Genomic DNA, 26,343 nt, shown 5'->3' on the forward strand with positions numbered 1-26,343 from the left:
CTGTTGCCATGGCGACGCAGCACGGCGCCGCTCCCGTTCCCGTTCCCGCTGCCTTCCATCCTCGCCGCCGCTCCCTCCCTCCCAGGCAGCCGCTGGCCGCTACGGAGCCGTTAGAGCCCGCGGCCTAACGGCTGAGCCCACGGCGGCACGGCCCGCCGGGATGCCGGGATGCGGCGGCCCCTCGGCGGTGAGGGATGGTGCAGCCCGGTACAGCCCGGGCACCCGGGAGCTGCTCAGAGGTAACGGCGGAGCGGCCTGCCCTCGCTGCGGGGAGGAGACCCACACACACCCCGAAGTGAAGTCCCATCGCGGTCCCCTGGGAGGGGAGGGGGGGGGGGGGGAACGGGGCAAGCCTGCCTTGAGTCTTCTAAACCTACATCTGCTCCTTCGTGTTTGGGCTGTGAGGGGGGAGTGCCCCGAGGTGGGTTCCCCAGTCCCTGCCCTGGCTGCCGGCTTCACCCTATGTCATGTTTTCCAGTGATGATGGAGGAGTCGAAGCTGACGCATTTCCAGAGGCGATACCTGATGGAGTGTGTGGAACGTGAGTGGTGGCTCTCTTGCTGCTGTGCTCTGGTGAGGAGCTTTTGCAGCTCACCTTGAGACTGTGCCACTGGCCCACTGCCAGCGTGGACAGGCCCGTGCTGTAAAACAGCAGCATGGCCCTTGCCAACACACAAGAGTGAAGGGTCCCCACAGTCAGCCAGGTGCAATGGAGAGGCTTGGACCACAGCTGGTGTGCTGTCAGGGCTCACCAGCAACCAGGGTGAAATGTATGTGGCACCCAGGGTCTTTACTAGTGGTGCTGCAGTGGATCAACAGGCAGATCTTCTGCTGGCAGTAGCCCAGGGCCGTCTGTCCATCCATCCATCCATCCATCCAGACTTAATATTGGTTTTGGTTTATTTCCCAGGAGGAGATACCATGCCCCTCCAGTGCCACCCCACAACCAGCAAAGAGCCAGCGCCTGCTTCCTCCCCACCTGCTCATCAGCAGAGCAGGCTTTCAGCTAAACCCCATCTCCGACCTGCCAGTGCCTGCCAGGCGGGAGATTCCTACACACGAGAGAAATTCAAGCCACGGGCAACACGTAAGTCGGTAAACATGGCTAATAAATAAATGGTGCCACCCAGTCCCTCCCTTCCCCTTCCATCCATCCCCTGCCAGCAGTCTCAGCAGAGGCAGGAAGGATCTGAATTGCTGTTCATCCTCACACTTCAGAAATGGATCTCTGAGGGAAGATCTATGGTAAGTGCTTGCTGACTTCTGCCTGCTGGATGGTGGGTAACAGGTAATGATGGGGAATGGTTTTAAACTGAAGGAGAGTGGATTTAGATTAGACATTAGGAAGAAGCTCTTCCCTGTGAGGGTGGTGAGGTGCTGGCACAGGTTGCCCAGAGAAGCTGTGGCTGCCCCATCCCTGGCACTGTTCAAGGCCAGGTTGGATGGGGCTTGGAGCAAACCTGGTCTAGTGAAAGGTGTCCCTGCCCGTGGCAGGGGGTTGGAACTGGGTGAGCTTTAAGGTCCCTTCCAACCCAAACTTTTTTATGATTCTATGACTCACATACTCGTTGCATAACATGGGAGCACTGTGTGATTTTCAAGCTTGTAAATTTGAACCTCTGAGGGCAGTCTGGCTGGCTCTGTATGCCCATGCAGTGCTTGTGCAGTTCAGTCCATCGTTAACTAAGTGCTTCCTCTGGTGTCCTTAGGAGGGAAGTGCTGTGGCCAGGCTCCTCTGTGAGGAGACAGGCCTATGATCAATTTTTTCTCCTTGGCATTCACAGGAGATTTGGAAAAGGAGAAGCAAAGGCTCCAAAACATCTTAGCAACAGGAAAGGATGTGGTGGAGCACAAGGTGAAGCCAGTGGTGGTTCAGACCAAGGAAGAGGAGATCCCCGAGCCTGACCGATTTGAAGAATGTACATCTTACTGTTCCCTGGAGGAAGGCAGGAGGGAGGCCTGGGAAGTGGGCTCCCTCCAAGGGCTGGGCTGGCGGGCCATGGGGCTGGTAACATGAAGCCCATTGCTGAAGGAGGCACAAAGCCCAGTTTCCAAGAGAAAGGAATTGCTGCTGTGGTGCTGTGACCCCGCCATCCTCACAGAACTTACACTGCTGGCAGTTTCAAGCTCCCTTGGTTTGCAAGCGGTTTGCTGGCAGGTTCAAGCTCCCTGGGCTGCCAGGGAGTTTCCAAGGGATGCGCAGGGAGACCTGGGCAGGAAGCCCATGTAATGCCTGTCCTCCGTCCAGCCAGTGTCACTCAGCATAGGCTAGGATGCTCACCAGCCTGACCATGCTTTGGGCTCTCTTCTTTTACTTCAGCTGAAATGTCAATCAGAATTTTAAGCAGTGATGGGCTTTGGCTGCAGAGTATTCTAGGATGGCAATACCCTCACCTAATATCTCTATGTGCTTGAATCTTCGATGTGTGTGCACACCCCAGCCAACCCTTCACTAGCCAGGGCAGCACAGAGGTGGCCAACGCTAGGATAACGTGTATAGAAGGGGTGCTTTAGTCCCTGCCATAGAGAAGCCAGTCTGGCTGGCTTCATGCCTGCCCTGTATCATCTAAAACTTGTTGCAAGATGAGCGTTGTCCTTGGCACATATGAAATACCCATGTGCTTTGTATTGAGCAAGGTTTGGACCAGCTGACTTCAGGTCTGTGCTGCAAAGCAGCAGCTCATGTTCTGTGCCTTTGCTAGGCCTGAGGGCAGAGACGGTTGCCATCACTGGGTGATGTGTGTCAACTAATGAACCTCAACAGCTTTAGGCAGGTTCTGTCTCCATGCACAGACTGGTTAAATTGTCCACAAGTAACAGAGAATTGTTGGTACAAAGAAAACTAGAAAGTTCCCATTCCTACAAGATGGGGAGAGGTAAAAGATGGGTAGGGGTGACATTTTACATTGCATAATTGACTACTGAGGTATTTTGATGACATGAGCAAGATGAGCATTACAGTAGTCCCTTCCCCCGGTGGGACTGCTGCTCAAACAGAGCTAGGAAATTGGGGGTTCAGATCTAGGCAGAAACACGTTTTCTTGCCTTTCATCTGAATCCTGTTTCCACAGTGTTTTCTCTTATCCATCAGTGGTGAATGAAATTCAGGAGAGAAAGGAGTTCCTGGCAGAGATGGAAGCTCTAGGACAGGGCAAGAAGTATCGAAGGATCATCCTCACTGAAATCTCACAGGTATGTGAGGGCCCTGGCGGTACTGGTTGTACAGTACATGATCATGTAGTACTGTCAGAGACCTTAAAGCAGTGTGTCCTCCAATACCTGAGTAGACAAGTGGGCAGACAACTGTCTCCCTTCATGGCATAGGACAAGCATGAATTTGGGGATGGGGGACAGAGGTCTTCAGGCTTGCTTTCCACCTCTGCATGTAACTTAATCAGGGAAATAGCACTTCTGTTCTTGGGATTGGCAAAAGAATTAAAAACCCCCAAAGCCTGCCAGCTTTCTCCCTGCTCAGCCCTTCCCCTTTGTGCTTTGCAGAAAATGCGTGAGATGGAGATCCTTGACAAGAAGAGAAGTGAGGAAATGGAAGAGTTCATGACAAAAGACTTCACTGGTGGGAACAAATCTGATCCCCATGACTAGGCCAAGGGAAAACACAAGTGCAATTTGTTCCCACTTCTTCTTCCCAGACTCTTAGAATCCAAGTCTCAAGGGCTGGTCTGTGCCTGTGCCCGTGCCCGAAGAGGGGGCAGCACCTCATGCTGCCTAAAGCCAGAAGGCAGGAGCAATTTGTACATAACTGGTGCCAGAAGAAAGCTATTATAAAATCCTGCCCTCGCACATGATCCCTTATTGCTTAACGATATTAAAGAGATGAAAACACACAGCAGCAGCTACCAAATGTGACAAAGATGAGCCTCCTTTTGCCTATGGAATGCCTCAGAACATGGCAATCCATTGATAGTAAGTCACTCCTTTCCATCCACCCAGAGGTGGAGGTTTCTTGCAACAGCACAATGCTAACACACATATTGCCACCCACATTATGACCTGCTCCTGTCCCCACGACTGGGAATGGCTCCAGGGAAGAAAGATGCAGCTGCGTGGCTCTGTGCAAGCACTATCCTCTACCATTGCTGCAGGTCAGTGTGATTGTGTGCATTACCGAACTTCTCACTGGCAGCTGATCTGGAACAAAGGTGAGGAGGGAGAGGGGCCTTCAGTCCATGCCTGCTGTTCTTTGCTGCTGCAGGCTTGCTGTGGGGTTTTGTTCCTGAGAGCGCACCATGCAGAACAGTCACCCACTTCCCACAGAGCCTGGAAATGGCTGTTTGCTCACCTCATACATAGCCCGCCTCTGCCCTCTGGCAGGCTGACCATGATTGCCCTGCTATTCCTGTGTAAATCCCAGCATAAAATCCACCTTCCAATTTCTTTAAGATCCCATCCTCTGCCTCTTAGCAATACTCGTCAGCCATTTCCCAAAGCCAGGCAGCACACTCTGTCCCCGGGATAGCACAAGTGCACAAAGGAATCGGAAACCTAAGCTGCAACCAGTTTTTCAATCCAATGTTTCTTTTATTTCTGTTCAGGTGAATGGAAGTCACGGAGTTAGTACAGTATAATTCCCAAATCAATCCCCTGACTGGGCGCAGGGCCAAGGGGTGTCAGGCTGCAGCGATCCCGATGGCCTTTGGCAACAATGACCTGACAGCAGGCTCTAAAGTGGGTTTGTTTCTCCTTAGAGAAGAATTGTGCTTTGGGATCTCCCCTCCCACTGTTCCTCATCAGCCTGCTGGGGTATGGCAAGAGTGGGATGGCATCACCAGTGCAGGGCTGAGCTTGCCACCTCCCACCCATGGGGGCTATGCTGGCACAGAGGAGGGGCTGGATCCCTCCTCAGGGAGGGATCCCTTTCCAGAATGCTATGGCAGCCACCTTGCAAGGCACTGCTCTGCTCTGAGAGCATTTTGGCTGAAGCCTGTTGGGTTTTGAAAAGGGACTGCAGCAGATTGCTTGGGGCTTGTTATGTCTGGTTTGCAAATGAGAAGGCATGATGAACCACTTGACCAACCAAGCACCCATGAAACTCAAGTTCAGACTGATCTGACAATTCAATAAATAACTCCTCGCCTTGGAGAAGGTGGGAAACAAAAATGGAAGGAGGAAGGGATGGCTGGAAGAACACTGCCCCCCATTCCCTCCTCCAATGTACACACACACACACAACAAATAAAATAAGGGGTTTAAAAAGTTTTCAGGTGGGTTTGAATTCATCTAGTAAAGGAGGTGTAAAAAACAACCAGCCCACCCCTGGACACTTTTAAAGCATACACAGATGAAGCTGGGTAAAGGTCAGTTGTGACTGTGCCTCTCTCCCCTCTCTCAAGGGTGACACTGGTGGGCAGGAGCACCAGCTTAGTGCCCCTTGCTGGCACTGTCTTGAGCTTTTCTGCCCCTGCCTGGAAAAGCAATGTTCCTCCCTCCCTCCATCCAACGGCAGCAACGGCAGCAGTGTTTAGCAGCAGTGTGGGGTAAGATGTCCTGAGTAGGGCGCGTGAGCTATGTCCTAGCAGCTGTACACCATCCCCTTGGGTCCTCTCAGCCCAGTAACGGAGCTCACCCAGCTCTGGAGCTCAAGGGAGGGGACAGCTCAAAATAAATAGGGCACCAGTTATGGTTTTGGCTGTGGCTCTAGAGCCTTGTGATGTGGGACTGTTTTCCTAACAGTTAAGTTTAGGTCAGTAAAACCCAAAGAATCCTGGCTCTAATGCCAGAGTTTTCTCCCGAAGTTAAAAACAGGACAGAAAGGGGACAAAAGCAGGCAGGCAGGCAGGGAGGGACAGGCAGGCCCAGTCCTTTCCTGGCTGAGGTCGGAGGCACATGGAACTGTCACAGTTAGAGCGGGAGAAGGGACAGGGGAGGGAGCAGTTAGTGCAAGTTTTCCCACAAACACGAAACTCCTTGGCTTGCTTCTCAGTTAATGACAAGAACACGCAATGGGGTAACGTATCCGAAAAGCAAATACGTTTTCTCCTCGCCTCCTTAGCAAGGCTTCACAGAGCGGGAATGGTCATGCTCCTCCACAGCCTTGGGAAAGGGAGTGCTTTGGTCAGAGTCCCTCACTCCAGGCAAAGGACTGGCATCTCTCCGGGCCAGCAGCTCCAGTGCCTGGGGAGGGAGCACAGGGAGAGGCGAGGGGAGAGGAGGGAGACAAGCCCCCTTCCTGGCAGGAATCCCAGCTAGCTGCAGGGAGGCCAGGGCAGTCGGGCAGCACAACCCTCCTGCTGCTGCTGTTCTCCTGCTCTAGCTTTTCTCCTTGGGTGACTTGCTCTTGGAGTCATGCTTGTTGCTCAGCAGCTTAAGCACCTTCATGGGCTTGAATTTGCCCTTCTTCTTGCTCTCGGTCTCTGTCTCCTTGTGAAATTCTGGGGTTGCAAAGGGAGGTTGTTATTGCAGGGTGCTGATGGTTGTACACACACACGCACAACAACAGGGGCAAGATAGCCATGAATGAAAGCCCTCCACTGCATACATACTTCATTCTGTGATAATAGGGGTGCGCAGCACAACTGTGCCCCAAATTTTAACAGCCCTGCAGGAACAGCTCCAGAGTCTACACAAAAGAGATTCTTTCCTGCACAGTTTCATCAATGGCTTGTGCTGCCCTTTGCTGGGGTCAGCAGTGAAAACATCGCTCCAAAGATCTTATCCAATGTTTCTTACCTTTCCTTTTAATCATGGCTTCCAACATTTTATCTTCCTCCTCTTCTCTGAAAGAAAGAATGGGAAAGAGGTCAGCAACTGAGCCCTGAAAACAGCTGCTCTATTGTTTGAGGCTAGAGAACCTCCTACTTCTAACTCATGGAGGGGCAGATCCATCACTGTCTTGTGAGCGTTTGCTAACAGCAGGATAAATCTGATGTGCTGCACATATTGCCCTGTCTTTCTCATACAAAGCATTCAAACAGACAAGGACTGGGAAGCCTGGGAAAGACATCAGCAATAGGGACATCTCAGGACACCCCCACAGGCTGCTCACATGGCACTGAATCAGACAGGCTGTGTTTTTCCCCCTCCCTCAGCCACCCCAGTCCTCACTCACCTCTGGCGGTCCTCATCCAGGCAGTTCACAATGGCATTCCTCTGCTCAATAATGGTCACCAGCTCCTGCATCAGCACCTTCTCCCTCCCTCGGTCCTCATCAGTCCAGTCCTTCTCTATGCAGCCAAACCCCAAGGAACAACAGGCAATTAAATGGCTGAAGGAGCTCTGAAATTCAGAGCTTTGGGGCAGAGATCTCCTAGCATGGTCCCCTGCTATCCTGCCATGTTGCAGGGCCGGTTGGGCTAGCAGTGTTATGTGGGAGAGCACTGCAGGCACCATCCCATGGGGATGAAAGAAGCATGTCCTTGCACAAGCCTGGGACATGCAATGAGATGGGACAGCGTCTCTAGAGGCAGTTGATAGCACTGGCATCCCTACAGATATGTCACTCTTCACCTGAGGCCCACATAGACAGGGGAGATGATGCCCAGGGGTAAAATGGAGGTTAACTGCATCCAGAGTGATGCTTTACCTGGCTTGTTGAGGAGGCAACGCAGTTCGTACTCCACATCTGATTGCCGCTGCTCCAGATTCTGCTGCTTGAAGCTGCAAGGGAAGGAGTGCTGCCAGGCTCCAGAGAGGCAGAACACCATCCCAGAGCACAGGGTGAGCTTGGAAAGAGCCAATAAGATGGTGATCTTCTCCAACATAGCCAGAGAGTCAAGCAACAGCAAGACCAGCCCTGGCTGCTCAAGGCCTTCCTTGAAGAGATGCTGCAGGGGCTCTGGTGACTCGCAGTGGGTCAGTTCTGACAGTGTTTGGATAGATTTATCTGCTTGCACTCCTCCCCTCCCTTCTCCAGGTAAGGAGGCTGTGTCAGGCTCTCCCCTGGAAGTAGTTTCAGGAGGGCTGAGACAGGGTTCCCTCCAAAACATCTACCTCCCCACACACTTACATGTAGATGAGCTCTGATTCGTGGCGCACTAGCATGTGCTTCTCATGGATGAGCTTGAACCAGTCCACAAGCAGGCTGTCCTCTGGGCTGTCTGCCAAGCAAAAGGACAATTCAGAGCCATCCCCAGCCCTGCAGGATCCCACCACCCTGCAGCAGGCTGGGCTCTGTCCAGCCAGTGGAGGGGCACTAGAGCAAACCTGACCCAAGCCTCTTCCTGAGCCCCTGAGAGACCTTATCTCTTCTCCCACTGCTCCAGCCTCGGGACATCTCCATGTCCAGGGTCTGGCTGTGACCATTCCTTGCACCCAGCACAGCCCCTTCTGCTCTTCCAAACCCAGCATCAGCAGGGAGGGAGTCACAGCTCTGTCCCCTTGGCTGGACAGAGGGCAGTCCAAGGGTCCATCCTGCGCCATACCCACAGACAGCTCACCCTATCCCACATACCATTCTCAGCACTCCGAAGTTTTTCCTCCAAGGCCACCCCACGGTGCTCCAGCTGGTCCAGCTGCTGCTCAATGGCATCCATCTGCCCATAGATGTCTTCCTCAGGGATGTACTGATCTGTCTGCACCTGCCAAACCATAAGGCAGAGACTGCCATTATCACCCACATCCAGTTTCCAGTGGCAACCCAAAGGCTGATCAACACTAACAAGGGCAGGGGGACAAGAGAACATTCCACCTAGGCATGGATTTGAGATCCCCAACCCGCTCTGGATCAAAGGGAGACCATGGTGTTGCCATCAACACCATCCTACCCAGCCACGTGCTGCAACCCTATCCATACATGCATCAGCAGGGTGCATGTACACAGCTATGGCCCTGGGGTATAGCACAAAGCTGGCCTTCTCGCCCTGGTTCCCAAGAACCCTTTTACCTTGCGTTTGATCAGTGGGAAGCCATGACCTGGTGCAGGAGGACGTGCTGGCTTGGATCCCTTAGGAGGTTTCTTTGCAGAGGGGGAGGCAGCAGGCGATGGCTTTCGGTTGAAGGGGTTCTCCTTACAGGATGACTGGAGAGGGGGGGACAAAAGGAGGTAAGTGAGGGTCCAGTAAAGGGAAGGGATACAGCTTCCCAACAGCTGGGACTGAGTGGACAGGGCAGAAGCTCGGATTTGTCCTGCCCCACATCCTCCCAGAGGAGGAACACAGCACTCCACCAGCAGCCGAGCCATGGGGCAAAAACCAGCTGTGCTCCTCTTTGGCATCAGTTCCCCAGCATCTCCCTAACAAGCATGCTGAATTATTTTCCTTCATGGTTCCCCTCCTATTTGCTCTGAACACATGACATCCTGCCTCTTCTCTAGCACATCAGGCAGGCAGAGTAAGAGCAGAGCCACCATTTAGCAAGCACATGCCTGAGGCTTGCTTTCAGGGCATCACAAACCAAGCCTACCAAAGGGGCAAGCCTGGACTCATGATCCCCACTGGGTGATGGATGGGGAAGAAAAGCCCCCTGACCTGGATGAGAGGAAGGTCACCATCTCACCTTCAGCTGCGGCTTGGGTGAGGCAGGTGTCTTAGGGCTTCCAACACCCCCATCTGAAGCCAAGAGGATGGGTGTAGGGCTAGCCCCGGCTGGGGGCTTTGGGGGCTGCCGGCTGGGGCTGGTCTTTAAGCTGCTGGTGGAGACGCTCCTGCTGGCATGCAGGGTGCCGGGCTGCACCTCCCCGCTGATGCTGGCCAGCTCGCTGGAGAAGGAGAGGGAGGAGTTGGGGGAGACACTGGCTGGGACAGCAGGGCTCTCGCTGGAGGAGACGCTGGCCAGCGGCGTGTCAGTGCTAGAGGTCTTGGTGGCCGTCGGCGTGTGGACAGTGGGCTCGGAGGAACTTTTGGGCACCAAGGCCTCATCGGTGTCACCCAGCACCTTGGCTGAACTTTCGGAGTTGATGCTTTCAAGGCTGAGGGCTGGAGAGGGGGTGGAGGATGATGGCTCAGAATGTGACAGCCTGGAGATGGGGTGATGGGCTGCAAAGCAAAGGGAGAGCTCAGGGCGGAACAGGGGGGGAGGCAGGAGAGGAGGGTGGTATGTACTGGAGTGCAAAGGGAACCAGTGCCTGTCTTCAGAGAAGACAGAAGGGACGTTCCAGCACAAAGGTCTTGTCTGCAAATGAGGTGTTCCAGTGGGTAGAGAGCACACGGCTAACACAAGTCCCAGCACAACCATCACTGCATAAAAGCCTGACCTGCCAGGGTGATGCAGAGGTGCCTGGGAAAGGAGGAGTCTCCAAGAGACTGCACAGGGGGCTGTGGAGGAGGCATAAGGGAGCAGGGGGAAGCTCACCTAGTGGGGAAGCACTGGGAGCTCGTGGAGCTGGCCGCTTTTTCATCTTTGGGCTGCTGGTGGGAGTGATGCCATACCAGGGGTGGAGAGGCCTGGCAGCAGCCTCGCTCTGTTCCTGCTCAGGCATGCTCTTTTGGGTGGCAGCGCTCTCCTCTTCTTCCTCATCATCCTCCTCAAAGGGGTTGTACGGTTTGGGCTCTATGGCATCAGGCCTGCTCTCCTCACTCCTGGCTTTCCCCACCTCCTCCCCATCCTCCTCCTCTGGAGTCCTACCCGGGGTCTCATGGCTGCTGCCTGGGGGAGGAGGGGGAGCTGGCTTCTTCTTGGGCTCTGCCTGCACCAAGGCCATCCATGGTGGGTCCTTGGCTCTCGCAGCAGCTCCAGCACTGGCAGAAGAGAAAGAGAGATTAAGCTGGCAAGAAGCAGAGGCAAGCTGGGATGGCGAGGCACAGGACAGGGACTTAGCCCTCGGGGGAAATGATGGCTGGAGCAGGATGTCTCCCATGCAGAAGCAGCTTTCTTGTCCAAGGCTGGCTCTAGTCTTCCCCAGACACAAAGGGTCTCATTCTCTCCAGGGTAGCCTATGGGCCTGAAGGAAGTACAGTTTGCCTGACTTGTCTGCTGGGCCCGGTGTTTTGGTTTCCAAACAGCAGCCTCTGAGGCTGAGCTTTATGGGCACAGTTGTTCTCCCCAACATTGTTCCTACACTCAATTCTGCTGCCCAGGCTGTGGATGGAGTGGGAGTTGAGATCAGGCACCTTCCCTCTGTGGTCATGCACCCCTCCTACATTTCAGAGGCTGTTTGTCACCTTATCGTCTGAGCATCCCAGGGATGGACTTCTCTTTGCTAACTCCCATAGCTAGAAGCACTGCTGCTCCTCTGGGTAGGCACAGCCCACAGCAAGCCCACACCATGGCTCAGTGAATCACTGCTCATCCGGAAAGCTGTCATCACTTGCCATGTGCACCAGCTCCTTGGCTGTTGCAAATGTGGGTGCTTGCGCAACCTCTGTCCCAAGAGCAGGCAGGAAGAAGCCAGCACCAGTGTGCTCCTGGGTGAGAGACCAGGAGGTGTAAAGGCTGCAGCCAGGCACTCACAACATCCCTGCATCGGACCTTTCCTGTGACAAACCCTCCAAAGGGCAGAAAAGTGCCCCCTTCTCAGCACCCACAAGCAGGACCATTTAAGAAGGCCCTTGGCAGCCTGCATGTGCCATAGAAACATCTTTCTGAAGGTCCAAACTCTCTACAAACCCTAAGAGACAGCAACTCTGGGAGGTATGCACAAGCACGGACAGCCTGACAGGGAAAGGACCTGATCATAGCCTACGTCCTCATAAAAGCAGGGGCTGATAGAGGTGGGAGAGGGGACCACAGCTGAGGTGTCCCTGTAGCCCCAACTTGCTACAGGGTTTTTGCATGTCGTCTGAGAACAGAAGGACGTACCGATCAGAGGAGCAGGGTCTCCCTCGGGGTTTTGGGACAGGGGGGCTGGGTTCAGGTACCCTACCTAGAAAGACACAGGGTCAGACTGTCACAACACCAAAAGGACATGAAGAGGTAAAAATCAATGAAGCACCTCTTACACATCTCCCCACGGGAGATTCCCACTCTCTGAAGAACTCCTGGTGCTTCTCCCACCATCGGTGCAGTCAGTCAAGTTAACCCCAAACATCCCCTTTGCCTTTTTCTCTCCAACCTATCCCAGGAACTGCACCTGGAGAATTGACATGCCCCTCTGTTCCCATACCTGCAAACTGCCCGAGGACTGCCACCTCCCCTCCACACTGGCAGCACCCCTGGACAAACATAAAAGAGCAGGCAGCCAAGAAATCTAGCATGCTCTCCCCACTATGGGGATGGCTGACAATCAAAGGCCTGGTGTCTAAGCCTGAGATTCATGTGGAGGCAAAAAGGTGTCAGGCTGCAGAGGAGTGAAACTCATCACACCTCAGCTGTTAGAGAGGTGAAGGTAACTCCTGCCACCACTGTGCTCTTACCATTCACCATGCCAGGCACACACTCGCTGCCCTCGCTCTGCAGAGTGGACCTGGGCCGAGGGACAGGGTGAGAGGTAGGGGAGAGGGCTGAGGCATCGGTGCTCCTCCTTGGGGCAGGGGTGGGCCGTGTGTCTCTGAGCCGTCCTTCCAGGGAGCTGGCTTTGTCCTGGGGGAGCGCTGTGGGCTTGCTGGGAAGGGGAGGTCTGGGCGGAGTTTGGGAGACGTGAGCAGGGGGCATCACTGCCTCCGCTTTGCCTGGTGTGCTGTGCTCCGCTGGGCTAGCTAGCCCCTCTGCAGGCACACGGGTCTCCGCCGTGCTCTCCAGGGAGTCACCATCACTCTTCCCCTCCTCGGCTCCTGTGGGGAAGCCATCCTCACCCGCACTGCTAGCCCCAGTTTCAGTTCTTAGCTCTGGCGACTGCCGGTCTGGGCTGGGCCTCCTCTCCACCTTCCCGCTCATGGCCAATTTACCACGATGCTGCGTGCAAACAAAAGTCCCTGCCTCTGACCCGGGCTTGTATGAGCCAGGGAGCAGCGTGCTGGAGCACTCCTTACACCTGCAATGAGAAGAGAGAGCCCCATGAGATGGGAGGCACCATCCTGTTCCTCAGGGAAGGCAATGCTCCTGGGCTGTGAAGTACTAAATCCTAGTGCAGTCTTGAGGAAGTCATTCAGGAAAGGAGAGGAACAGAGAAATGACCCCATGACACTGTATGAACCCATGGGGAGTTCTCAACTCAAATATTGTGCGCATTTGGGTTCCTCCTTTAACTCAGGAAGGACCGAATAGATGTGGAAGGGCAGCAGTTGGTGCTGAACTTGGAGACAGAACTACAAGATCACATGTGGCCCATAAGGGGGACAGGGATTAATCATTCGTGAAACAGGGAGTATCAACTGGAATTATGGAGCAGCTGGCTCAGAACCAACACAGGCTGGCTACGGGGCTGCCTTGTGGTGGGCAAGGGTCCTGGCTTGGTCTCACATTCACCATGCTGACCATGGACCCTACCACGGTTACAGCATTTGGCTGGAAGGATAAGGAAATAATGCAGTAGGGCTGTTCTTACACTCTGCCTTGCCTGTTGAAACCAGGCTAAATAGCTTCCTGTCCTTCACTGTCTGCCACACCTCCTCGGATCATCCACTCTTTCCCTGCTGAGCCTTTGAATCCTTCCGAATTAAACCCTCCAGGCACAAGTGTAATACCCAGTGCTGGCAACCAAGTCAGCCCTTTTCCACCTGGGAATGAAGGTGGATAACATCCATAAAAGAGAGCCAAGGGTAAGGGGCTGATCAAGCACTCCCATGAAAACCAAGCTTGTTCCTTCTTGGCGGAATACCTGCTGTTTGCAGCACATGGCTACATTTCAAGCAGGTAATTTTGGTGAGGAATTCTGCTCAGGGTGCCCAGTTGACAGGGATTTCCTTTGACATCTAGAGCAGAAATGTGAGGACACAGGAGCTGTAGAGAAAAGGGGTATGATGAAATGAAGAGGTGGCAAGTTCAGACAAGGGCAGAAAGAGGTTTGTTCTTGTTTTTATCTCTGTCAACCCACAGAAAACACTGCCACAGGACATTTCCAACCAAGCAGCACCCATGAATGAGCAGGGGTGGGGATGTGTGTGTGGAATAAGAAGATCAGAAAAGCACAGAGAGGCAAAACACAAGGATCTTGCTGCTCAGTCTGAAGGGCCATGAGCTGTGCAAGGCAGAGGGGACACCTCTCCTATTCCTGACCATGAGTGATTTGCACCTGCAAAGCTCCTGCTTTTGCCCCAGATGCAGATGGAAAGCTTGATGGGTCCAGCTCAGCTCCCCTCCTTCAACATTGTTTCTATGACACATCTCTGGATGGCTTAGGCAGGTGAATGAGGCCTCCTGTATCTTCCCCGTAGTTCAGTATTTCTGTCCTCACATGCCAGCTGCCCACTTACCAATTCACATCCCATGGCCCATGTAAGAGATCTCATCCCTTCATCATCAGAGCAGGGAAAGCAAAGTGAAATGACTTCACGGGTGCTACAGGTAAGGACCTGCACCTAGGGAGTAACCACAGAGCTGCTGACGCCTAATCCCTCATTCCTCAGTTTGGTAACAATCTGCAGTTCCCCAGATGCTCCTCTGAGGGCTCAGCACCACCCCAGGCAGCGTGGGAGCCTGTCTATCCAGTTGAGGATATGGAGTGTAGGTAGAAGGAGGCCCTAGCTTAGACCTCACTGGAAAGTGGTGGTGGGAGGCAGGTGGTAAAGAGGCAGAGCATCCTGGTTTATGAAAGTGGGAGAAGCACCAGGGGCTGGGATCTCAAGTCACTGAAGTGGGAAAGTGTAAGAGAGCAGGGGAGACAAGCAGCACATAGCTGGATACAAGGGCCCACTCAGACCACTGGGACAGGGGGCTGGCAGGCAAAAAGACCCTCTCTAGTACCTCATGCACTGAGGTACTCTAGTACTCTCATGCACTGTTTTTGATGCTCCATGTTACCCAAGGACACAGACAAACAAAAAGACAGGGTGGCCACAGACCCCCAGTGTGCTGAGGAGAGTGTCCAACCCCTCCAGGCCTGGTCACAACATACCTAAAGCACTGGCGGTGGTAGAGCTTGCCCTCAGCCAGGTAGCGCTGGACCAGATGGACGTGCTGCTGGCAGGCTGCGCAGGTACTGCTGAGTGTGGTGCGCTGGGACCGTTCCAGCGGGTCCAAGGGACCATCGTCCTGAGACACACAATGCACGGGGAGATCAGGATGGGAGCCACAAGCTGCTCCCCAGCCCACTACTCCACCAGAACAGCTGTTCCTATACAAGGCCATTGCTGTGTGTTTGTGGCACAGTTCAGGGTCTGACCTCAGGGTCTGACAACGCAAAGAACAGCTGCCCCCAAATCCAGGCACACGCAGGCTGCCTCTTCCCAAATTAGAGGAGGCCACTCCAAAAAGTGCCTTGCCCCTATCTAGGGCTAAAGGACTGTGGAAGGGACCAATCTAAGCCCCAGGTGGCAGCAGGAACGTGCAAGAGGAAGCCCTTCTTTTCGGAAAATGTGCCATCCCAGACACCTGCTAAAACCTGAAATAAAGGGCCAAGAAAGAAAAAGCCATCTTTTCTGCTCTTCTAATCCCAAATTCCTGCTCTTTACTCATCTAAAGCATCATCAACCCATAGGAAGAAGGGTACTTGTGCCCCGGAGTGGCTCAAGGCAATCTGGCACCAATCTGCCCAACCTTTTGACTGCCATGGATTTCAGTCCATTGATTTCTAGAGAGAAATCACTCTCTCAGCTGGGTCCTTCAAGGAACCAAAAACCCAAACACCCCTCCCACCCCAAATACACAGCCCCTACAAAGATCGATCCCACTGCGACAGGCTCTCATCTCCTCATCCGCACAGCAGGGAGCACCACTGCCTCAGGCTGGTTTTGAATCAAGAAATTAGGTACCTGTGGTGCTGGGGGACTCTCAACTGCAGCCACGGACTTCTTGTGGGACAGCAGAGGAGGAGAGGAGTCAGCAGCTGGGCGCTTCATAGGCGGAGGAACGCTGGCTGGAGGCAGAAGGCAAAGGAGGATCAGGCACGGAGAGGAGCAGTGACTCACACCGCCCATGGCAGGGAAGGGGAGGGGGAAAGAAAAATATCATCGAGCCTTGTGACATAGGACAGGACTTGCCACTCCCAGCACTTCAGAGCCTATTCTAGGTGGAAGAGACAAACACAATCTAATAATGGGTCAGCTGTGAGGCTGCCAGAGAGGCTGGCCCTGCTGTAGATCCCCTTCTGTGGACCAGGGATACCAGCCTCTCACTGCGATTTTATTTACATCAAATGCTGCTTGGCTTCCTCATAACCAACTCCCTAAGCAATGCTTAAAGCCCAGAGCATCTCGGGTAGCTGCTGCTGTGTTGTTGTGACTCAATGGGCCCCAGGGCTTCCAGGCTGTCAGCACGGCTGCAAGCATCTCCTGCCCATCAGGGCTGGCACTCACACACCAGTCCCCCCCCGGCCTTGGCTGGAGGCCAGCATCCCTGAAGAAGTACATATGCATGGAAGAGATTTATCTGATGCTGTGGCTCAAAAGCAGAGCAGAGGAGACCTGAAGCCCTCATCTCCACCCAGGAGGGTTGCCCTGGAAGAGGTGTCTGAGAGCAAGACTTAAATCAGTTTGCAGTTGCAAGAGCAGATCAGCTAATCTGACACACTCAACCCTGGTTCCCCTCCCTCTGTCCTCTGGTCCTTTCACACTTACAGATGTGATAAAATTTGGCTGCAGTAGGCGGGTTGCCTATCAAGCCTTCTCTCATTTTAATGGGTTAAGGCAGATCACAAAGGGGTCTGATGAGCATCACAGGCAGTGACCCAACCCAGTGGATTGCAGGGGGTGGATTAACCAGGCATTACTCCTTCCACAGCCTGAGCTGTTAAATCACTCCCCAGCTCTTGTGAAATCTCACCCCACTCTACTCCCTGTTCCGGGCTTTCCTCACTGGCACCAGCAAGATCCACGAGAGGCAGGTACTCTCAAACTCACAAACACACACAGCTCCCATTTGCCATAGCAAGGAGGAAGCACAATGTAATACTAGGTTTCCTGTACTCAAGCAGGGGCAAACTGGAAGCCAGAGGGGTAGGAGGACACTCACCTTGGCTGGGGTTGTTGAAATGGTTGTAATACTGAGACACGTAAGTCATGATGCTGAGGCAGTCAGGGACTTTCATGGAGACCATGTCATTGGGATCTAGCAGGGCTGGGATGCCCAGCTCCCGCTCTGCCAATTCAAAGGCCTGCAGAAGCAGCAGAGAGAGGCATTAAGGAGAGAAAAACTGATGCTCTCTGAAAAATAACAGAGAAATCAAATTGTAAGGGCCCTAGGAAGGTTAAGTAATAAGTCTATGACATCCCTCAGGGACCAAGAATCCCAGACATGCTGCTTGATTGGAAAGGGGGCAACAGAAGCAAGGGAGTAAGCTGCTGCAGCTGCCCTTTCTTGCAAGGCATTTCAGCTGCCTGTGCCCCTGCAATGCCCACCTGAAGGGTCCTGGCATTTGGCTGCTGCATTGAGACAGGGAGGGTAAATTTCAGGAAGTCTCAGTTTTCACTGGAAAAAATGCCAAACCAGTATTTCTTCAACCCATGAAAGTGGCATGCCACCAGTGCCCTCATGAAAGACCCCAGCAGAGCCTTGGCTGGCACTATGAAGGGCTGGCAGATACTTGCAGTGACACAGCCAAACACCAGCTCTACTGAGGAGTGTCCCCAGCCATTCAAATGCTCACCCCACAAAAGCACTGACTCTGCCCATCCTTTCATGCTCTGGGGTGCTACATCTTTCCCTTTCCCTCTCACAGTTAACACAGCCACTCCGGCTCAACAGCCAGCAGCCTGCTGCTTGCCCAGCTTGAAGGGCTACTTCAGGAATTTTCTATGTCTCAGCAAGTAGAAATGACAAGGACATTGTGATAAGAAGCACACAGCTCCTACAAGTGCATACATGGGTACTTGAAAGGAAGGTGTGAAGGAGGAAAATAGCTGTTTGAGAGCTCTCCGCTTAGCGGTGCATGGATAACTGGCTGTATGCTGGCCATCCTGCTGTTGTGCCAAGGGCAGTATATCCACACTGATGTCCAAGGAGGAGGATATGTGAGACTATGGCAGGGATTGAAGAGAAAGCAAGGCAGGAGGGGATGAGAGAGGTGTGGGCACTGAATTGTGAGGTACCAGGTGCAGCGTGTGCATAAAGACTGAAGGTGCCTGGTCTCTGGGGCACAGGGTGCTATGCAGGGTTTGGGATCTAAAGAAAAGAAACAGAAATAAATGAAAATGGGTATTTGCATGAACTGGGGATACAAAATGTCCCCTATGGACAGCCAGCTATGCTCAGTCTGGCTTTAAGCTGGTTCTCTGGACTAAAAGCCTTGCTGAACATGAGAATGCAAGCAGCAAGGAGAGACCCCAGCTTAGGGGTTACTAACAGGACAAGAAACCCATTGTGTGGCTCCTGAATGGGAAAAGATTGCTGCTAATGGCTGAGAGGGGCCAACTGGTCTAGGAAAGGCCACGGCCAAGACACAACTGGAGAGTCCTAATCCTAAAACCTCAGATGACCTAGCTCAATTCCTCTTGGGAAGGTGATGGCCCAAGTCTCTCCATGGACTATCAGATGGAGCCTGCAGCAATCAGATTTTTCAGCAAAAAACAACAACAACCAAACAAGGCTACCGCTAACCCTCGGAGCTGGGCATCTCCCCATTCCCCACTGCCTGCTTGTGCTCTTGGCTCTAGCTGTCCCAACCAGGAGGGGAACATTGCAGACCAGCATAGGTCCAGCATGACCTTCCCCTCTGTTTACGCCTGGAGTAAAACTAACTTCCTGCTTCCATTGCCTGCAAGTCTGGAACAGCTGATGTCAAGAAGATGTTGCACCATTTAAGCTTCACCTGAGGTGTTGTCTTGGCAACTATCAGGATAACCGTCTTATCTTCTCTGCAGTACAGGCTGGAAGCTGATGTTTCACATTCCCTTGTGTTTCCACAGAAGCTCTTGCCTGTTACTTCACATACAGATTTTTTTTCCTTACACCCTCACCACTGTCACAAAGTCCTCCCACACTCCATGACCTCCATCAAGTCATTCTCATGTCCCTTCCTCCTTCCATGAACTGCATAACAGGGACTTACCAAGCGGTTATTCTCATAGACATCATCCTTGGAGAGAGAATCGAAGTCTCTGAAATGAGAAAGCACAAAAAAGTCACATGAGATGCAGAGGAAAAGGGCTCCAATGCCAACCACACACAGGTTCTCCGGACAGCCAACCTTACAACTCAACATGTAAGACCCTAGATAAACAAAATCCTGGCAAAGCACATCTTTGGGTTGTAAAGGTATAAAGAAACCAAAGGGAAATTGCAATTGAAAAACAGAAAGCAAGTCCCAAATGGGTGGTGACCAGGAAATTAAAATGTCATTCTGGTCTCTCTTTACCCACTTGCGATTAAAGCTGCAGAAATACCAGGGCCACATTCCGATGAGCACCAGGCACCGCTGCAGTGAAGGGTGCACGGCATCACCCCAAACTTGCCCCTCCAAGGCCTCAGGCACAACAGCAGGAGAAGGATGGGGAAGCAGATTCCCCCACCTCAAGACAAAGAGTTGCCTGTGCTAGATCTCTCCCTCCTACAAGGCTCCTTAGATAAACCTCCCTGCACTACCTTAGGGGGTTTGAGGTCAGCCCAGGATTTGGGGTGACACAAGAGGTCTTCAGCTGTGCTCTGTCCTCGCTTGCTCCCCAACACTCTTAGTACATGGCAAACTGCCTGTGGCCACAGCCTTTTCAGCACGGCAGCTTGGGGTTCCACAGAGAGGAGCCCCAGAAGTTCCCAACCCGGGCACGTTGTGGCATCACTTCAGCCCCTGGATGTCTTCAGGGGATCATATCAGCCTGGCCACGGAGATTGATCAGCTGCCTTCATCAGAGGAGCAAAGGGAAGCAGGTTAAAGCAATCTGCAGGTTTTCAACAGAGGGGGAGAAATACAGGAAGGAGTTAGTTATGCCTTCTGCATGTGTGCGTGGGTATAATGTGTGAAAACAGCATCATGCTAAACTGATTACAGCCCCTTCCTGCCAAGGATCTCAGCTTTGTTACCAAAAAAACCTCCTCATGCAGCAGCTTGGTGTGACTGCAAACTGGATGCACAGAGGAGGACATAGCCCTAAGAGGTTTTGGGTCAGGCAAAGCCACCCCAATGGCCCAGAGAGACATGCAAAAGACAGACTGATGCAGAGGGACGATTCAGATTCAAGGTGGGGAATGTATCCCTCACCCCAACTGTGGTGAGCAGGAACTGCGTGAGACAATGAATCTTCATCCATGTACTCGCAGGGAAGGGCTGCGGGAGCCTCTCTTGCTCCATCCCCCTTTGGATTTTACTGCCTTTTCCTGTAACAGCAATTCAGCGCGCCCCGGCTTCGCACTGCAGGGCAATCAGCCTCTTCTTGAAGCCCCTCATGTGCCTTTCCCAGCACTGCAGAGGAAGCCCAGGATGAGCTCAGGAAGATTTCCCAGCTGCCTGCACCACCATAAAACTACACTTCCTCCGTTCAAAGAGGCTGCTGGTGCAGTTTCCTCCCAGAGAGATGAAACTGCAGCCGCTTGCTGCTGCGGGAGCAGATGCAGTGGACAGGCAGAAGATGGGCTGGATGTTCAACTCTGTGTCAAGCGCCCTTCTGACAGCTCATGCAAATGCATGCACAGAACACAGCCTCTTCAACATACCACAACTTTTTCCTCTCTACACACTGGTGAGAAAAGGCTTCAAGCTGCAGCCTTTGCTTTGATGTTAAAACTACTGCCTTCTTTATATTTATGACTAGTTTCCACTGGGAGAGGTTTTTTCCCTAAGTCATTTTTTATTCCCTAGAGAACTCCTTTAACCTTGCTGCATTTTTTTGTATGCTGTTGGTTTGGTTGTGGGTTGTTTTTTTTTACCTTTTAAAGAAAATACCAGGTTGGGAACACAGGAGAAGCGATGACAGCTAAGTTATATATCAACTGCCTTCTAAACATTCATGACCTTCATTTGGAATACCCTCACTTTCAGCACATGGGAGTGATACAGCTGGAAGCTTGAATACTCTTTGGTGGCCTGGGCTGAGAGAGTATTTTTTGACAGATGAAACATCATGTCCGTTTCACTCTGCCCAGCAAACTAAAGCTGTTTTAGTAAACCAAAGCAATTCTGCCTGGGAAAGCAGATGCCAGCAGAGAGGACGTGAAGCTCAAAAGGTAATGGAGGGGGGGCTACCAAGCAGCAAGGGAATAAAGTTTTCCACTAACGTAGGATTGCAGGCTCTCAGCTTTTACCCAAGACGCTGAAGTCCATCAGTATAAGCCCTGAGGCATCACAGCGTATTCAGTTCCTCTCTGCTGCATTTCCCAGCTCCCGCTCCAAACAAGCCAAGCAGGACTGCACTGATCTCCACCACTCCTGATATGAACACTCCCTCATGGTGCTCTGTCGCGTGACATCCCTGCGGCTCTGGGTATGCCCCCTGTACTGACATGCAAGGAGCATGGCTTCTCAGGCAGGGGGGAAAGTCACTCCAGATGTACCCCTCCCCTCCACATGTGGATGTATCACATTATTTCCTTGCCCTGATCTCAGCAGCCTTTCATCCAGCCCCGCTCACGCTCCTCTCCTGACAACATACCAGTCCAAGGGATTAGATGTAAGAATAGACAAGAATCTGGCTGTCCCAGTTAAACAACTGTCTTGACTCAGCAAAGCCCAGCATCGTAGCATATCCTGGAGTAATATTTCCACGCAAATAACATCCCAAGCTTTTACCTAATTAGATACATGCAGAGCCACTAAGCACTCTGGGGTTTCGGGCAGCTGCCAGTGAGCACAGCAGACCCAGGGAAGGGGGAAGGGTACAGCTAAAACCAGAGCTAATTCCTGGATTCCTCAAATATAAATAATAACGGCAGTGCTGCATAATAGGACCTTCAGCTTTCCAGCTCTTGCAGGGAAACGCAGGCAGTACTTGGGAAGGAACAAATGAGATTTGTGATCCAGCCTGTAACTGAACCCACAGCTCTCATATCTTTTCCTCAAGTCTGCATCTCTTTCAGCACTTGAAAGGCACATGCCATGTTCTCTCAGACTCTCACCCCTGAATGCCAAGAACATTCCCTGAGCTTTGGGGAGGCGGCGCTGCTTGGGACGCTGAAAGATGATTTCTGCCTCACTAAGCTGCAGTAAATGCCTTGTAAACACTCATTTAATGCTTCAGATTTCTGGAGCACTGAGCAAACAAACATTAATCCCCACAGTCCACTATCAGGTTGGCCTGGATGCTCCCAGCTCAACTGACAAGGGAAAAAGAAGAGATTAAATGTCTCGCCTTGAGATCACACAGCCAGCAGTGCAGCCAGAGGATATATCCAGGTTTCCCATTTCCCTGATTAGAACAGTGACACAGTGAACTCAAGTGAGGTGTGTACAGGAGCAGAGCTCGACTTTCAGCTTCATGGTTCAACACACAGGGAACACACCTCATCCATGGTGGTCAGTTCAAGACATCTTTAGCTGGATTCAGTAGACACTGAGCACATCCAGTCTACTTCTTTCAAAGAATTCCCAAATGCCCTAGTGTTTCCAAGAGCTCTGCAGGAGCTGCTCTGAAGATCACCAGGAGAGCATCCCTCTGATACCAGATGCTTTACCCCAAGATGACTGTATTCAAATCAAGGGTCACACAGAAAATTGTCCTCAGCCTCACTTACCCACATAGCCTTTCACAACAGCCTCTTCCCCAGTGTGTCACATACCAGCACAGCCAAAAGGGGGCACCCGGACAGGGTCAGACAACCGGGACACACCACAGCAAAAGAAAGCCTGGAGGATCAGGGCGCCAGAGCAATGGTGCCACACAGGTAGAGGAAAGAGCTCCAGCTCAGCTCCTGTGTGGATATAAGCTGCTCCCCTCTGCAACCCGAGGGAAAGCCAGCAGGAAGCAGGAAGGCTGAAGTTCTGTACTCAGCTGCTTTGGGGAGCAGCATGGCCACCTCACATGGGCCACAGGAAGACCACACAGGTCAGAAGTGCACTCACAGACCCCTGCCAAGTGCTATTACTGGGCTGACTGAAAGCACTTTAGAAGAAAAGAAGGGCAATCACTTTTCCTCTGCAGCCAGATTTACTGCCTCTGATCTGATCTACCCACTTCCAAATTGGGACAGGCTGAAGAAGCTGGAATCAGATGAAATGATGCTGCTCTCCTGCTCACCCTCTGAAAATTCCTCGACAGCGTGCCATGTCCTTGTAAGGTCCTGGGCTTTGTCTCTACAATGTAACAGAGGACCTGTGAAGTCAGGACATCAGTTAGGACATGTGCCAGGAGCAGATTAAAGCCCACTGACAACTTAAGAGCAGCGGCTGCTGCCTAATGGGATGGTAAATATGATTAATGTGAAAGCATCAGGTGGTTTTAGTGGTGTTTATTGTAAGCTTTCGCTGAAAAGCTTTTCACTTCCCAGTTACTGTGCCACTTACATTAAGGAAATTCAGAAACACAGTAATTGTAAGTGCTCCTGTCCTTAATTTGCCTCTTTCCCTCCAACAGCTGGTCAAAGCAAGCCCCAACCCAGGAGCTGCTGGGACACAAGGGCATGCAGCTCCCTCAAGATCCAGAGTGATGCAAAGCCATCATACAGTTCAGCTCTTGGTGGTTCCTGAATGCCTCACTGAGGGTTTTGTGGCAGCCACCTGTAACACAGCAGTTTGGTTCCTAGCCTACCTGTTCAGTTTCTGCTTGTAAGAAGACAGGCTGGTTTCACCCTCTCACAGACACTGCAGCTCCTCAGCAGAGTCACTGTCAACCCTCTGCCTGTGAGAGGTTGCTGCTGTGACAAAAGGCCATCCCCGGGGTCAACTCAGAGAGAAGGATTTGGTCAGTTCGGGCAACCTCAGAGGAAGAGCCAGCAGTCCTGGAGCAGGACGTGACAGGGGACACACTCCCAGCCTTTGCTGACAGGTGAGGAGTGCGTGCACGCTGGAGGCAAGGCAAAGTGGAGCAATGCCTACCTGCATTGCAAGGGCTACCAAAGACTGGAGCAGACAGGAGGCGGGTCCCCAGCAGCGCTGGGCCAGGCACGGTTATGGCAGCAGGTCGGGGTAGATTCCTTCCAGCAGCTCAGCCAGTTTCTCCAGCCTGACACCATGCCCTCAAGCAATCCCAAACGCACCAGCTGCCTCCTGAAACTCACATTCCCCCTCAGAGCCACCCTTCGAAAGGGGGACTGATGGAGGAAACTCAACTCGGAGCCATTTGCTGGGGGAGGCTAGCAAGGCTCGATATCCCTGCTGGCATTTGCTACCTCCAGCTTTCACTGCGGTACCCACAGAAAACAAGCTGGAAGGGAATGCAAGAAGCAACCTGGTCCAGGGCTCTGCATGTTTCAGAGTGACTGCCTAAGGCAGCTGGGAATATCCCTACGCCAGGCAAGCCTCTGGTCCTTGGGAAGTGGGAATGCCCACCTCTCACAGGGGCACTCAGCTGCAGGCACCGCTCCCAGCTGGGTGCATGGACCTAGCCCACCTCCGCACTCTCCCCAGCCTTAAGCCACACGACTCTGCTAACCCTGACCTTGACGGGTCTGTGAGACCAGGTCAGAGAGTCGCTCTCAGAAGCACAGCACGCTTCATCCCGGTACCAACTGACTTCGGGAAGCAATGGAGACCTGCTGCGCTCCCTGCCCCTGACCCCCCACATCCATGCACATGGAGCCTCAGTCCCTCCCTGCCAGATAGCCTGGAGCCACTTCCACCGGCGCCTCCGCCTCCCCAGCTCCCTGCCCAGGGAGCCCCGACCCAGCTCCTCCAGCCCCACCTCTCCTCCAGCCACCAAAGACCGCGGGCCGGAGCCGGGCCCCGCGGCACCACGTCCGTGGCCAGGCCGGTGCGGCGCGGCCTGCACCGCGGCCGCTGCACACTCACAGGAGGTCGGGCCGGTGCCGGTGCAGGATGGCGCAGAAGGCCAGGCCGTCGCGGAAGGAGGAGCTGAGGTCGCGGATGTCCACGCCGCGGTACCCCTCGCACTGCCGGCGGCACCAAGCTTGCAGGGCGCCCCGCGGGCCCGACATGGGGGCGGCCGCCCATCCACCGGGAAGGGAGGAGCTCTGCGGGCTCTCCCCTGAGAGGAGGGAAGGGCTGGGAAAGGAGTGCTAGAGTTAGAGGGGAGAAACATGGGAGGGAAGGGGATGGAGCGGTCCCCCAGGAAGGGGGAATCCCAGGGTAATTCCTGCTTCCAAGTTAGGGCAGGAGGCTGGGCAGAGGTATTCGCTCCACTGGTCTTCCCAGCTCAGGGAAGGCTCAGATAAAAGCCCTGAACAAAAGTTGCAGCCTGTATTTTTCCACACAGTCCCTGAGGATTCCAAGAGGGAACTGAAAACAGTTGGGACTGAATTCAAGCTTAACTTCAGCTAAAGAACAAAAGCACCAGGCAACCTCATTTCTGGATCTTCTTCGGGCTCATCCATAAGGCTACTCCAGGAGCAAGCAGCCCTAGAGACACAAGGCACACCAGCAGAGGACATGGAAACATAAGGCAGCAGAGTACGGGTGGGGTGTAGGTGACTCCCAGGGTAGGCTCCGTGCCAGGAAGGGCTTTGAAGATGGGGATACTTGGAGTTGCCAGCAGCACTTCACAGGAAGCCCTGAAGAAGTAGAGGAAGAGCGCGATACAATCTCAGGAACCCACGACATGGAGGAGATGGATTGTCCCAGGATCTGGCTTGCACGCTCAGTGTGATGGTCTGACAAGGGCAGGGGGAAGCATGCTATTAAACTTCATTTTGCTACACACTGTGTTTTTTAGGCAAAGGTGGGCAATGGCTACCTCTGAAAGACCAATCCGTCACACTGGTGTTGAGCTTACTGCTCCAGCGCCAAGTCAGCAAGAGTGCCCTTTCTGCATTTATTCATTTTTAATGGGATGTGTATTCCTTCTCCAGTCAGACCTCACACTTAGCACTCCCCTTCCTCTATTGCACTGTTACATTCTATTGCCCTATTGCCCCATGGCCCCAGAGCTTTAACAAGGGAAAACCAAATTCTGTCTGAATGGCTTCCGCAGCCTCCCCCTTCAGTGCCCAAAATAAGCTGTGGTGTAAATCACAAGAAAAACTACTATGTAGGGAAAAAGGAAATGAAGCATTGTCTTGGGTTTGTAATGACCAAGCTGGCTGCTCAGCGTCCCCCAGACCTGCCTGACAGCATCTTCCTGATGTATCTTAAGGGAGAGCTGGATCAGGGATGTTTTCTTCACTGTCTTTTCCAGGGTACATAATCATACTCACCCCCTTCACAACTATAGGTCAGACACAGAGCAGATAACCCTGTGCTGTGGTTCCCTCTGATAAAAACTGTTTTGACCAGAACCTCCTGAGAACGTTTCCACTAACCAAACCCTACTGCTGCAGCAAGGCTGCAGCATGCCTGCCCAGCAGTGATGGGTCTCTATTGATGCTACTGAACACCCTGCACTCCTTGAGCTTCAAGCAGTGCCAGGCACCACAGCTCGCAGAGCCCATCTTTCTGCTCCA

The 26,343-nt window shown here is 53.0% G+C and overlaps 2 protein-coding genes across 5 annotated transcripts; one reads left to right on the top strand and one right to left on the bottom strand.

The window, feature by feature from the left end:
- Positions 1-8: 8 nt before the first annotated feature.
- Positions 9-4,693, top strand: CUNH22orf23 (chromosome unknown C22orf23 homolog). 2 transcript variants are annotated; one of them, XM_057420714.1, is made up of 6 exons: positions 9-239; positions 479-541; positions 911-1,087; positions 1,785-1,919; positions 3,092-3,192; positions 4,554-4,693. In XM_057420714.1, exons 1-6 carry the CDS (start codon positions 161-163, stop codon positions 4,584-4,586), a joined length of 588 nt encoding a protein of 195 aa, XP_057276697.1. In that variant the 5' UTR covers positions 9-160; the 3' UTR covers positions 4,587-4,693. The 2 variants fall into 2 exon arrangements, with proteins under 2 accessions (XP_057276697.1, XP_057276696.1); XM_057420713.1 differs by lacking the exon at positions 4,554-4,693 and adding an exon at positions 3,499-3,841 and having other exon boundaries at positions 15-239.
- On the bottom strand, positions 4,519-24,888 carry MICALL1 (MICAL like 1). 3 transcript variants are annotated; one of them, XM_057420695.1, is made up of 16 exons: positions 24,737-24,888; positions 18,914-18,962; positions 16,879-17,020; positions 15,681-15,784; positions 14,825-14,961; positions 12,246-12,802; positions 11,692-11,755; positions 10,246-10,631; positions 9,451-9,869; positions 8,840-8,974; positions 8,408-8,534; positions 7,964-8,054; positions 7,541-7,614; positions 7,067-7,181; positions 6,688-6,734; positions 4,519-6,389 (listed from the first exon to the last, which is right to left on the bottom strand). In XM_057420695.1, the coding sequence occupies exons 1-16, from the start codon at positions 24,880-24,882 to the stop codon at positions 6,268-6,270; spliced, it is 2,715 nt and encodes a 904-aa protein (XP_057276678.1). In that variant the 5' UTR covers positions 24,883-24,888; the 3' UTR covers positions 4,519-6,267. The 3 variants fall into 3 exon arrangements, with proteins under 3 accessions (XP_057276678.1, XP_057276677.1, XP_057276679.1); XM_057420694.1 differs by having other exon boundaries at positions 9,451-9,929; XM_057420696.1 differs by lacking the exons at positions 11,692-11,755; positions 12,246-12,802 and having other exon boundaries at positions 9,451-9,929.
- Positions 24,889-26,343: the final 1,455 nt, after the last annotated feature.

Source organism: Pezoporus wallicus, unplaced genomic scaffold (assembly GCF_028554395.1).
Source record: "Pezoporus wallicus isolate ANWC-B61680 ecotype Strahan unplaced genomic scaffold, APGP_CSIRO_Pwel_v1 contig_2871, whole genome shotgun sequence".
Classification (NCBI taxonomy): Eukaryota; Metazoa; Chordata; class Aves; order Psittaciformes; family Psittacidae; genus Pezoporus; species Pezoporus wallicus.

Bases quoted from the DNA above. Each gene is read 5' to 3' on its own strand.
- MICALL1 (XM_057420694.1), bottom strand. From the start codon at position 24,882: ATGTCGGGCCCGCGGGGCGCCCTGCAAGCTTGGTGCCGCCGGCAGTGC. The intron at 18,963-24,736 runs GTGAGTGTGCAG...TTCTCATTTCAG, and splicing joins CGGCACCGGCCCGACCTCCT to AGACTTCGATTCTCTCTCCA. The intron at 8,055-8,407 runs GTATGTGGGATA...TTTGCTTGGCAG, and splicing joins ACTTCGGAGTGCTGAGAATG to ACAGCCCAGAGGACAGCCTG.
- CUNH22orf23 (XM_057420713.1), top strand. From the start codon at position 161: ATGCCGGGATGCGGCGGCCCCTCGGCGGTGAGGGATGGTGCAGCCCGG. The intron at 240-478 runs GTAACGGCGGAG...CATGTTTTCCAG, and splicing joins CACCCGGGAGCTGCTCAGAG to TGATGATGGAGGAGTCGAAG. The intron at 1,088-1,784 runs GTAAGTCGGTAA...TGGCATTCACAG, and splicing joins ATTCAAGCCACGGGCAACAC to GAGATTTGGAAAAGGAGAAG.